This window comes from Pholcus phalangioides, unplaced genomic scaffold (assembly GCF_987345545.1).
Source record: "Pholcus phalangioides strain wild (caught in Gottingen) unplaced genomic scaffold, Ppha-v1.0 ptg000010l_1, whole genome shotgun sequence".
In the NCBI taxonomy this organism is placed as follows: Eukaryota; Metazoa; Arthropoda; class Arachnida; order Araneae; family Pholcidae; genus Pholcus; species Pholcus phalangioides.
The window spans coordinates 31,756,680-31,769,836 of record NW_028301603.1 but is presented as its reverse complement, the minus strand read 5'-3'; the positions used below and the strand labels follow the sequence as shown (position 1 = coordinate 31,769,836).

Below are 13,157 nucleotides of genomic sequence, written 5' to 3'. Positions count from 1 at the left end.
CCAGGGCATGTCGACCTTATTTCAAATTCTGTGGTGTCCTAACTCCTAATCATTTCGTCTGATCAAAGAGGAAAACAACTGATTCAGATTATAAAAAAAATTGTCCACATTTGTGAAGTGAGTTAAGATTTGTTTAAAATTCACATTTATTTTTATGAAACTATTTTAATAAAATATGTTAACTATGAATTGCTATGGCGATAATACTTAGTCAACCAAGCTACATTTCTCTGAAAAAGAAAATTCAAAAAAAAATTCTTGCTTACATAAAAATACTATCGAGGAATGACATTAGTCTCATACTGTTCTGCAGAGTAGACTGGTTAAAATTATGACGTAAAATTTTGGTGATTTGAACAACAGAATTTAGTTGAATAGAACAATAGTTCACAAAATAATTAATTCAAATCAAAATAATAGTTTGAAAAAAAATCTAGATTTTTTTAGGGTATGAAAAAAATCTAGATTTTTTTTCATACCCTACTGTAATCAAAAGTTTTCATTTTTATTTATTTTTTTTTTTTTACTTTCCTTAATGAAAAATAGATTTCTCATGTACAATTTTTTTTTCTTTGCAGGTGTCAAAAATGGGTAGCTGCCTGTAACAACCCGAAACTCATAGGGGTTTCTGCTGAGAAACTACATGGCAATGCTCGTGTTTGTGAGAGACATTTCCAGGATTGGTGTTTCATGAACATCAAATTAAAAAATAGCTTAGTTTGTTAGTACAGAATGGACTGATATTTCACAGTGGAGCATTGGCTGTAATCAGAGCATGGCTTGATATTTTCATTGGAGAATGGACTGATATTTATCAGTCAATAGTGGGCTGTAATTACCATAGAATGGTTTGGTATACTTTTCTGGTAACGAGGGCTGATGTTTGTCAGCATAGAATGGACTGATATTTTTCAGTCGAGCATGGACTGAGAATTTTCAGTGGCTGGAAGTATCATAGAATGGCCGGATATTTGCATTACCGAATGGTTTGGTATACTGTTCTGGTAAAAAGGGCAGATAATTTTTGTCTTCATCTGAATTTATCGATGAATAGGGCTAAGATTTTCATGCTGGAAAAAACTAAAAATGAATGAAACTAAGCATTTTCCTAGAGAGAATCACGAAATATGATCTAAAAGAATTGTATTTCCGTTAGCATAATTTTCAACTTATATTGAAGCTTTTAGCATCTTCATGTAATTGTATACTTTTATGCATTAGTAAAAAAGTTGGTAGATATGCGAAAACATACAAAACTTGTAGTCATGTGTCTGACTTGTATCAGGTTTTACACTGAAATGTTTGATAACCACCTATATTGTATGTATTTGCCAAGCGATTTATCTGATTTTGAACAATTACACATTTGTGTTACTTTCTAAATGCTGCAAAAATAAAAGTTTTGTTTGAAAATTGTTTTTGTACTTGAAGCATTTCGTCTGAATGAATTTGGATAGTGATATAATTTACATGCATTAAAAACAACAAATTTTTTCGCTACTTTAAAAAATTAGCTCATTACACAATCGCGAAATATTAAAGTTCATTGGGGGGGGGGGGGGGTGTGAAGATAAATAGAGTATCGATTGCAAATTGACTGATCTGTATTTTTTAACATAAATGTCTCCTAAGAAAAAATTTCTCGATTTCGTAGCAATAGACTACAATAATAAAAATGTCAAGGATGAAATCGGACTAACGAAAGTAAAGGGGTGTGGAAGCCACGCCCATCAGTCTGAAAGTTTCTCCTTCCACACTTCAGATGGCGCTGCTATCAATTCCGCGGCCATTCTTTAACATTGAGTGGATACGCTTATCTTTCAAGCGGCTTTGCTTGTAAATGAGAAAGATGTTCAAAGAAATGTAATATTGTTTGGGACTGGAATACTAGTTCCTGATATTGTGTATGTTCGCAAATGAGAAGTTAGTGGTCATTCAAGTATTGCGTCAGTATTAATTGGGGGGTTCTTTTTGCTGACTTTTGATGACGGGGGGGGGGGTTTGAGTGATGCTTACATCATCAACCACCCTTTATAAAATATTCTTAATGGCTTCTTTACTGAGTGTGGCAAAAACAAGAAAAACCTTTCCCTAGTTTGTTGACACCTGATCTAGCATTCTTTTTATTGATAAGTCCTTTATAGAACCACTTTAGTGATCTCTAAATGTCCCGCTGATTCTTCTAGTAAGCTGGAAATGTGTCCCGACTTCTCAAGTGTTCTAGAAATGTGTAGAGGGCTGCCTTTAAGGGCTCTGGAACTGTGTCACGTGTCACTCAAATGGTTTGTAAGTATGTCGCAGATCACTTAAATAATCTGAGAATGTCCCGCTGGTAACTTAGTGATGTAGAACTACAGTTCAGGCCAGTAGTGTGTTTACAGGGGGGGGCTGAGCGGGCTATAGCCCAGGGTGGCAAATTCGGAGGGGCGGCGAATTTTGGAGTATAGAAAGAGGGGCCCCCTCAGGGCTATTTGTGGAGCTTCATGAATTTAAATTTTGAGACAAAAACAAATCAGTTTTTTTATTTTTTCAATGGTTTTGTTTTTGTCACAAAATTTAAATTCATCGCTCAGGTCGTTGAAAATTTGGGTATCTTCATACCAAATTGAATAAATGATAAAAATTGTGCAATGAATCCAGTTTCCGGTTCTGATATTTATTGATAGAAAAAAATTTTGTATATGTCTGAGAATTTGAAGGAGATATGCCAAACAAGAATGAGTACAAATGTACCAAAAAAATTTTAATATTAACAAACTTTACCTTTAATGTTATCATTTATGAAAATCGGCTGTGAACAGCGCTTAGTGACTTATCCAAGGTGTCATAACAAGCAAGGTTGTTTCACTATATTTTCACACTTGTCCACTTGCTTTATTTTTTAAATATGTTTACTTCACAGCAAGTGAATGCCCAGAGTTGACTGTGATTCAAGGAAGTCGAGTGGATATGTGCTCTTATGGAGAATTACTTGGTTCGATATGCAATGTAGTCTGTGTTCATCCACTCCAAAAGATGAATGGAAACAGCTATTACCAAGTTGAGTGTATCACTGATGGAAACACATTCTATTGGACTTCTGCTCCTGAATGCGGTATTCAATTTGATTTTTTTATGCAATTTTAATAATGATTCTTTATTCACTTAGCACAAAAGATTCAAAAATGAAATTAATTTTTTTATTTTTAAGATAGGAATCTACTGCGGATTTTGAAACTTATGTTCATGTAAAAAGCATTTTATGTGTATTTCCAGAAACTGCATGTGGCAGCCCTGTATTAGATCTATCAGTGAAATTGGTATATGGTCAAGTGTGTTACGACAAAGTCGGAACCAGATGTTCTGTTGTATGCCAAGAGGGATATGTAGTGACTCCAGTGGTCATGTTTATAGAATGTTTAGCTGAGGGAGTTTGGTCTGAGAGTCCTGTTTGCCGTTAGTATTTTAGATTGAAAATTGTGTTATTTACATACAATATTTGTTGAATTTTCTAAAGTTATACAGCCAGACCCGGTCATATCAAATTTAGATTTAAAATGACCTCATAAGTAGAGTAGACTCTTGTTAATCTGTGGCACATATCAGAAAAGGGGTATGCTAGATTACCGGCATTGCCAGATGAGTGGAAGTTAACTGAAATTTCTGCATACAGACATGCAATGGTATGTTTTCTCCTTTTACACTCAAAGAAAACCTGCTTAAAAATGCTGGATAACCCTACATGCCAGATTAGTGAGTCTACTGTATTCCATTTATATTCAATTATACAAATATATAACAGGATATAAATAGACACAGATATATTGTGTGGTAAAACTGTATTCATCAGACGTAGAAAAATGCTGATGTAGAGGGATGATAATTTTTTAGCAAGAGTTTCTACATCATCATGCACTGCCAAATTTATGGTGTTGTCACCTCTTCTAAATTGGCCTTGTTAGTACCACCAGAAAATGCTCTTACAAGGATTTATTGGTTACACAAAATTATACTGGTTGATTAATGAGATTTTGATAGGTTTCACCCTGTAAAGGAGCTTATAGTATAAGACTTTTGTGTCTTACAATGCAAATAATGACAATCAAACTTCATTAACACTTTTGCTGGCAAGTGGCGCAAAATACTGTCACTCGATGCCCTCAAGAGTCTGTATTGTCCTATTGTTATAGAAGGATTTATAAATCATAGTAATGGATATATCGTTGTATTGAGATGAATGCAACAGTAGATCAAATGCGATACCAAAAAAAAAAAAAAAAATTCACTGTGAGATTTATCATGTATCATTGTAATGATGTTTCACTGTAATACAACATTACTATATAAAGGAGCACAATGAAATGTGCCTCCTCCATATAGCTGAACTGCTCAGATTCTTTTATATTTATTCTTTTCAGTCAAAGGTTGTGACATTCCCTATCCGGTTGCAGTAGGGGTTTTGCAATTTGCTGAACCTTGTTTGAGAAGCATTAATGCTATGTGTGCAGTGACTTGCACCCAAGGAAAGATTTTAGGCGATTATAGAGTCCAGTGCTATGAGGTAGAGGGACAAATCGCTGGACAATGGGGGGTATTTCCACAGTGTGGTGAGTGGTGTTTTTTTTTTCAGTCTTTATATGAAATGACTCGTGTGGATAGAAATAAGTTTGCAACTCACAGAAATGATGTCATTACATTGATACCTAGGCTAATGAATTTTTTAGTGGATGTGAATTCATTTCCTAACATAACATAGCTTCATTCTGCATTGTGAGAAGAATATTTGCTCTGATCATCATCAGAATCGCTGTCACTCAAGCTCAATTGATTTATTTCCTTCTCGAAATGACTTTCTGGATATACCTCTTTCAAAAAGTTGTTGTTTTTTTTTGAGCCATTTCGTGTAAAATGAATAGGATAATGAAAAATTGATTTTTTGTGAAAAAGAAAAACACAGTCGCAATGTTTTCAGCACATACACACGCACACAGTAAAATTCATAACCATCGTCAATAATTGGAATGCGTCAGTTCAAACTCCCTGCATATATGAAACTGAGAAATGAGTTGATTACATCACATAGTGCTGCATTACATTTGCACCCATCTTTTTATTTTGCACTGTGACCCAAGAAACTAACTACGTTGTTACACTAGTGTAAAATAAAACAGTCTTCTGTTTCTCATTTTCCTGTAAATTCTCATCCATCTAGTTGTAAAGCTATTCATCTTAGCCTTTGGTTAAATTATTGTTTCATAAAACTTAGATTGTAGGAAGTATCTGAAACTAGCTGCTGTGGTGGTCGAGTGGTCATAGTGACAGACTCGCATTACTAAGACCTGGGTTCAAACCCCATTGTCACCATAGTGGTGGTCGGCTGATGTTGGTTTTCTGTGGTTTTGAGGCACAAATGTGAGCTGATCTACCCATTGAAAGTCTTGTCACAGAGAGCAACAGGCTTAAAACGATATACTATTCAATGATAACACTTCGTGCATAGTTTAAAAAATTTATGGCAGATGGCAGCACTACACATAACAAGCATTACACACAAAAAAACTTTACATTAGGTTCACAACATGGACATTCATGCACATTCCAACATTTACAGATTCGTTAGAAGTTCCGCAGAGGAATATGGATGAGGTGCATGTGGTTTAGTAGCATCTAAAACTAATTCAATAAATTTTCAAGAAAATCTGCCGGAAATTGCACAAGCACCCACACATTTCAGCTAACAGAACAAATTGTGACCTATGTATCACTGTACTGTATAGTATTTTTACTTGCATGAATATTATTTTTGTAATGTACCCTGACAGCATTGATTTCAGTTTTTTTGTGGTTCCTACAAGTTTTGCTATTTTGAAATTGAACAATGAATGCTACCAATATGGAGACCAAAATGTTTTTTGGTTTTCAATTTTCAAACATTAAACAGGATAATAGTAAAATTTTGCATACCATTTGTCCCCAAATCAATTTTATATCTACATTCAGTACCTTTTGCCATTTTAAAATTATAACACACACACACACATTGCAGGCATCATAAATATGTTTTCGTTTATTTTTCCTACCTTTTTTTACTCAAATGCACAAAAATTCACGGCACTTACTGTATTTTCCCCCCCTCCATATTTTTTTTTAGCCGGCATGCCAGGAAATTTGTTACAGATTCTCAAAATTCTTAAATATCTTTATGCAAAGAAATTGAATTGGCTGATTTGAACCTCTTCTCTTCATTTTAGGATCCTTTGTGTTTTTTCATGTTTGCTTCAAAAAGCTGGTATCCTTGCACATTTCAGATACTAAGCATATCCGTTCTCAAGAATTGCAAAATATTTGTGTTCTTTGATCATGTGTTTACGATTTTAGCAAGCAAAACAAAAAATTACAGAATCGAACTGCAAAACATGGTATTGTAATACTAAAAAGGGAAAGCATACTTCTTCAATCTATGAATATGTAAAGAAATCCGTACAAATCACAATATCGGTATTTTGTTTCAGACTGACAATAATTAGTTAGAGCGATAAGTAAATGCTGAATTTTTATTATTGCTATCAAATTCCTGAACAAAACACGCTTGTTACAGTGAAAATTATTGTTTTATTCCTATTCAAGTATTTATATACAGTATTTAACCTAATCAACTCTGATTGTAATACCCTATGTGTAAACAGATTTACCCAGTGAACTTGTATGATGTGATGTTCACATCCTTTTATTACTGGACCTTTGATTCTTTTGATGTGAATGTCACTCGCCATGTATAAAGTATATCTTCATGCAAATTCCAAGATAGCTAACAAAGGGCATGTGTGAACAACACATCACATGAATTGATTTGGTTAATAAACAGGGTGGTTATAAACTAACATAGCTGATATATGAGCCCCTAGCTGCTGCAAAAATCAAAGAATGGAATGAAATTTGAGATATAGTTATTTAAGACTATGAACTCAAGAATGAGAAGATAAAGAAATATCTAGCTCTCATGATTACGGTTACTGCAACAAAACTTTGAAAAATTCAAATGACAACATAGCTTTTATGCATCAGCTAAATAATGTTAGAATTGTTTTTGCAGCACCATAAATGCCTGTGCAGAATACAAAGAAAACTCCAGGCCAGGGGGTTGGCGCACTAACTCCTCGATAAGGGACTTCCTGCGGCAGAAATATGATCTGAATAGGTCGTTTCCACATGTTTCTTTGTCTCTATCTGTTGCTGGCATTTATCGTGCTACAGGAACTGTTCCAGTGCTATTTACGGTTTTTGCTGCGCTGGTCATTTTGCAATGTGTAAAAGTGAGTGTCATCATTTCATTTTTTTTTTAATTTTGTTGCTCCAACCATAACAGGGAGCTAGTTTTTGTTTCTGTTCTCATTCTGAAGCTCTGAAACACCTGTATCTCAAATTTTAATTGCAATCATGGATTTTTGTGGCGGCTCGGAGCTTGTATATGGACCAAGTTATTTTATGAATACTCTATAGATTAGTATAGATCTTCTGAATGTGCAATGTGACCCTCATTAAACCTCACTTTTCCTGGCATACTGGGAATGGACCAGATTCCAATATTCAAAAATCTGGTATCCTTCAATTTTTACGGCATGTTGGAAAATATGAGTTTCAGAAAAACCCATTTCTGACCCAGTCCATTTTTTGGTGATAAAAGGTAGTAAAGTGTCTCTGTTGCAATAGACCAGGGTTGTGGATAGTCAATAAAATGAATTCTTGTGATTAACCAATACTAACTCTTTCCCCTTTGTTGTCAGTTGCACATAGTGTAACTGTTGTATCAACCAGGCCCTGTGAGTTTCAAGGAAAATACAGCGAAACCCCTCTTAACAGACATCCTTCACATGCGGTCACCCTTCTTTTGTGGCAAAATAATAATTTCCCATTGAATAATAAAGTATACATTTCAAACCCCGAATTAATGGTCGCCCCGTCTGTTTAGTTACTGTCCTCTAAAGCCACCTTCAAGGCTTAGTAATTGAGAACCTGTGGCAACTCACTTCAGGGCTGATTACAGAGACAGATCTCCCGACCCAAACGTCTGAAATAAATACTTGGCGGATAGCATTATTTCCAAAGGCTTTGCATATTTTGCAATTTGATTTTTCTGTGTACAAGCTGACATTTAAGTCATAATGCAGCCAATCTTAAATAAGTGACTTCTCCGTCACTGCCACTCTTCACCACTATTAAAGTTAAGATCATTGTGAGTAGCTAACCTGTATTGGTTAAGTTAGGGTAGCCAGATCATGCAACTGAGAAACGGGAACAAATTTTGGGAAAAACAGGGAAATAATGCAAATCCCTTGATAAAAACCGGGGCATCTTGAAAAGCTTTTTCGGAGAACAATACAGTTACAAATTGTATGGCAATGGCTGAAATTACCTGCTGGTGAGAAAGCCTGGAATTTGTCAATGTCCACTATAAATAATATCTAACTTATTGGAGGTTTGTTTAGTTCAGTGTCAAATTTTGAACTTACAATGCAATAGAAATATCATGCAATTACTTTGTATAGACATAAACTTATTGAAGATGTTGTGAGGATAGAGGGCTATATATTGAGAGAAATCAAAAGACACTGTTTTGTGAATATGTGTTCGAGTTTGGACAAAGCAGTCCATAGGGAGTGTGAGACAGGTACAGAGCACCACTCACTATAATAGAAAGTATTGACTGAAAAACAGTTTTGTGTAACAGCAAGGTGGTTGCTCCAAAACTATGAGAATGTTCAAAATGTTTTGAATATGATAAATCATCAAAAACCATTCATTTTATGAAGGAAGAATAGTTTTTTTCACACTAGCCCCCCCCCCATGGGTTAGCAGGAGTGTGCAGTGCCATCTTAATGCATTTGCCCCCCCCCCCCCCCCCCCGGGGGGGCTTCAGGTGCAGAGGTGGTTTATGAATTTGAAATCTAATTCAAATTTTTGACAGTGAGCATTTTAACAATTTCTAGTCAAGTAGGAGTCTCAGAAAAATCACTTTTTCCAGGAGCCTGTGATGCTCTTCAGATGACCCGGGAGTGTGCCGGAGTTTGAGTACCAAGTTGGACACTCTGTACCATTACAATGAATTACTAAATCATTCCGTGTCCAAACTTTGGGCTGTGTTGATGACATTACACTTCATTCAAAGCTAAAAAACGTATGGGTAGTTTAAACTTTCATAATAAAACGATTCTGCCTACGAAATATTGAAAATAACTTATCTCATTTTAGATTACATAAATTAAAAACAGAGACAAAGAGGCATCCCGAAAGCACTTTTTGGAATAGTGCATTTGGTAGTAAGAGGCTGGGGATCACACATCTGGCCACTCTAGGTCAGAGTCAATGTCTTCATTCCCTCCTTGACTACTTTTCTGGATTTTAATGCACTCATTTTGGTATCTGTAATAATTTGGTATGTGATAATTTTTTTCTCATGCTTGTACATAGGTTTTTCTTTTGTTATGATCTGAAATGCTGAGTTTTGAATCATTTCGAAGAGATTGATCATTTTCATAATTTTGAACTTGTAGGATGCCATGATTTTCCTTTAGTGACTCAAGGATATATGACTTATACTAGTGAGTGTTCAGGAGCAGTATCTGAGACCTGTGAAGTGAAGTGTGTGGATCCACTTCACATGGTGGTTGGTGATCCACGGATCACATGTGTGATGGAAAGTGTAGATGTAGGGCCGACTTGGTCGAGTTATCCAACTTGTGGTGAGCAGATATTTTATATGTTTGCTTTTTTTTCTCGTAACTAATAAAAATTTATCATGGCTGATTAAAAATTGACAAATCTTAAAACAAAAACTCTAATAGCTTGATAACTGCTTGAGTGTAATTATGTGTAGGTAGCAATTTGGCCAAACTGAAATCGGCTTGCAAAGAAATAAAACTGAGGGATTTTATATATTATCATGTGTAAAGTGAAGCTCTGTAATTTGTTTCTTTCTTGATTGAAATGTTGAAGCATTGCCAATCACACTTGTGTCAGACAGTGGCACACAATTTACTAGTGAGGTAAGGAGTTAAAGAAGTAGAGATTGTTATCATAACATATGCAAGGTGTAGAAGAGCTCAGAAACGTTTTTAAGTGATTAAGATTATAATACATTTTAAAAGTGGCTCAATCGCACTATTATTAATTTGATACTAAATTTTAATTAACATGATATTATAACAATATTAATTAGTAAGTATACTTCTAATTAGATGTATATCAGCTATTTTTTATATTTATTACTTAATATGTACATAATATGCAACGTTGCAAATAGCATATTCACAAAAACTAAAAAAATACCCAGGAAAAATCCACAAAAACCGTTGTTTGAAAATGAATTTTTGCCAATCCTGTAATGCACACAGTAAAATATTACTTTTCTGCCTATGTGTTATGTATCATTACTTTGAAGTCTACAGAAATCAACTTCAGCCAATCACCTTTATACCTGTTTGGTTCAGACCTTGGTCCTCGCGATATGAATCCATTAAAATATCTACATGACATGATGATAGTATCTATGTTCGCCAGGTACTGGTTAAAAAATGAAAAAATGAAATGCAAAGATTTTGAACAGCTGGCTGATAGGAAGATATATTTTGGAAAGAGAGAAAATTCAACTGTCCCTGCAGGGAATCGAGCCCACATCCTTTCACTTTCCGGGTGCACACCCTAGACTAGAGAGGCAACAAATTTTTCAATCTTTCCTTGGAGCTCGTGTGCACTGAACATGACCGTACATGGACAGTTGGACCTAACTCAGGCCGAAGCTCACAATTGCTGACAGGAAAGATAAAGAAATTTGTTTCCTCTGTAGTCTAGTGGTCTAAGGCATTCACCCGGAAAGTGAAAAGACATGTGTTCAATTCCTCACGAGGGCAGTTACAGAGCTCCCACTCGTCCTACTTTTCCTACTTTTTGGTAAAATGTCCTACTTTTGTCCTACTTTCTCGGTTTTGTCCTAGTTTTTGTCCTACTTTTTCTACTTTTTTACCAAATCCTATCGACAAAATTTGTGTAATTGATTTTAATTGAGCAGGAAATTATTGATATATTGCCAAATATTACAGATGTTGGAGAATGCAATTAATGATTCTGCCAAAGCAGAAATTGTATCATTTTTAAGGTAATTTAAGGGGGGGGGGTATGTGAACCATTTGATTGATTAATTTTTCCTTTGCTTAGGGTTCAACAAGTATAGTAGTCATTAAAAACGTCTGTCCGGATGGAAAAATAATTTTGTATTTATTACTTCGTGGTCTTGGACAGTAACTTTCATCATTCAAAATTATGGTGCAAATAGGTGAAACAACAGTTTGCATTTCAAAGCAGTTGGATGCATGGGCCCATTCTAGGTTTGGTGATTCTGATGCTACCCAATAGCATTCAGTTGTCTTCTGTATTTTTAAGGCATGAACAGGCGTAAACAATATTTACAATGCTCAGCAAAGAGCTAGAAATGGAAGTGCTTCATTTGTCAAAAATGATTACACTGACATTGAACAGTAACATGTGAACAAAACAGAAAAGTTTTAAAAATGATGAGCAACGCAGTAAAACTATCTGGTTCACCTTGCCTTATATACGTCGGATCTTGTAATTTACACATTTTGCATTGTGCTTTCGAAAGTGGTCTCGAAGGTGCGTCATTCTTAAAAAAATGTACGTTTTTGAAATTTGCTGTGCCTTGTCGAAGAGAGTTGACAAGCTCATCACTTTGGAAGACTCCAAAAAACAATGCAATATATATGAGGAGAGACAGCAAAGAATTATCTGTGGTTGCTAGTGCACTGTTTTGGCCAAAAATTGGTTTTGTAACCAAGTCATTTGTCATTTTGTTTTAGCTTGACTGAAATTGTGCTAGGGAAAAAAAAAGTTAATTCAAAATTAAAAAAATTTTTTTTTGCAAAAAAAAATTTTTTTAGGGATTTTTTTCCATTATGTTGTCTAAGGGAGTTACCCTCCCCCATCCTACTTTTTAGTCCTGCATTTTCCTACTTTTTCTCATTTTTTGAGTGGGAGCCCTGCAGTTAAATTTTCTCTTTCCAAAATATATCTTCGCATCAGCCAACTGTTAAAAATCTTTGTATGGATAGCGGAGAGTGACATCATCCTCAGATAAGTTGCCATCTGGTCATGGCCCCTACAAGGGGTGGGCTGAGAAGGCTCCAGCCCTGGGGCCCGGGAGGATTTTAATCATTTTTTTGTTTTTTCACATTGTAAATTCATTATAAAGGGGGGCTCGTAAAAGATCCCAGCCTAGGGGCCATGCTTCAGGATGTGGGGGCCATACATCTGGTGGCATTGTCAGGAATTGTGAGCTTTGGCCTGAGTTAGGTCCGACCGTCCATGTAAGGTTCCATTCAGTGCACATGAGCTCCAAGGAAAGATTGAGAAATTTGTTACCTATTTAGTCTAATGATCTAGGGCAGTGTTTCTCAACCGCTGGGCAGTGACATCAATCGTACCGTAACACATAGGAAAACCTTCCTATAGTTCTAGGACAAAAGCTTTCAGCTGCAACTGTAAATTATAATAATTTGGAGAAACCCTCTTCCCTATTGCACTGAAAATCACTCATTTTGTTGCAAGGCCCCAAGGAAGGGAAACGGGTCTCTGGTCACCACCATATTTGTAATTGTATTTTATTTTCACAATTTTTAGTACCCGTCTTCATGAAACCCGAACAATACAGCAGGGGAAAAAATGTTTTTCCATACTCTCTGTCCTTCCCTGAAAATATTCTACTGCTTCAGGGCTCTGTTAACAACCAGATGACCTGCTGTTTGCATGTTCATTGTTTGCCATTATAGGCACCACAGAAAATGTCCTGAAGACAATAATGACGTTAGCAAACTCAGTATCTGTAGAATTCTCTGGAGACTGGAAAAACATCTGTGCTACTCGCCAGTAACCAAGCCGCGTAACTTCAAAGGGGAATAATTATAAGTGATTGGGAATTTCCAAGTAATAGAAACCACCTTCAACCATTGGACCCGCTATTTATGACCAGCGGTAAAAGCCTCTTGCAGTCCTACTATAACAATGGAGTATGTAGTCACCTGCTCTCAGAAAAGAGTGAAGTATTTTAGATATGGGTGGCAAATGTGAGCAACTAATCAGTGAAGCACCTGCTGTATACAGAAAATATT

The 13,157-nt window shown here is 35.6% G+C and overlaps 1 protein-coding gene across 5 annotated transcripts in view; it reads left to right on the top strand.

The window, feature by feature from the left end:
• Positions 1 to 13,157, top strand: part of LOC149081282 (sushi, von Willebrand factor type A, EGF and pentraxin domain-containing protein 1-like) — a 92,851-nt gene that overhangs the window by 67,843 nt on the left and 11,851 nt on the right. For 3 of the 5 annotated variants that reach the window (XM_089238116.1, XM_089238118.1, XM_089238120.1), the window contains 4 exons: positions 2,903 to 3,094; positions 3,256 to 3,435; positions 4,398 to 4,586; positions 9,531 to 9,719. In XM_089238116.1, the coding sequence (XP_089094242.1) occupies positions 2,903 to 3,094; positions 3,256 to 3,435; positions 4,398 to 4,586; positions 9,531 to 9,719 (750 nt within the window). The remainder of the gene's footprint in view (positions 1 to 2,902; positions 3,095 to 3,255; positions 3,436 to 4,397; positions 4,587 to 9,530; positions 9,720 to 13,157) is intronic. The other 2 variants (XM_089238117.1, XM_089238119.1) reach the window with 2 other exon arrangements.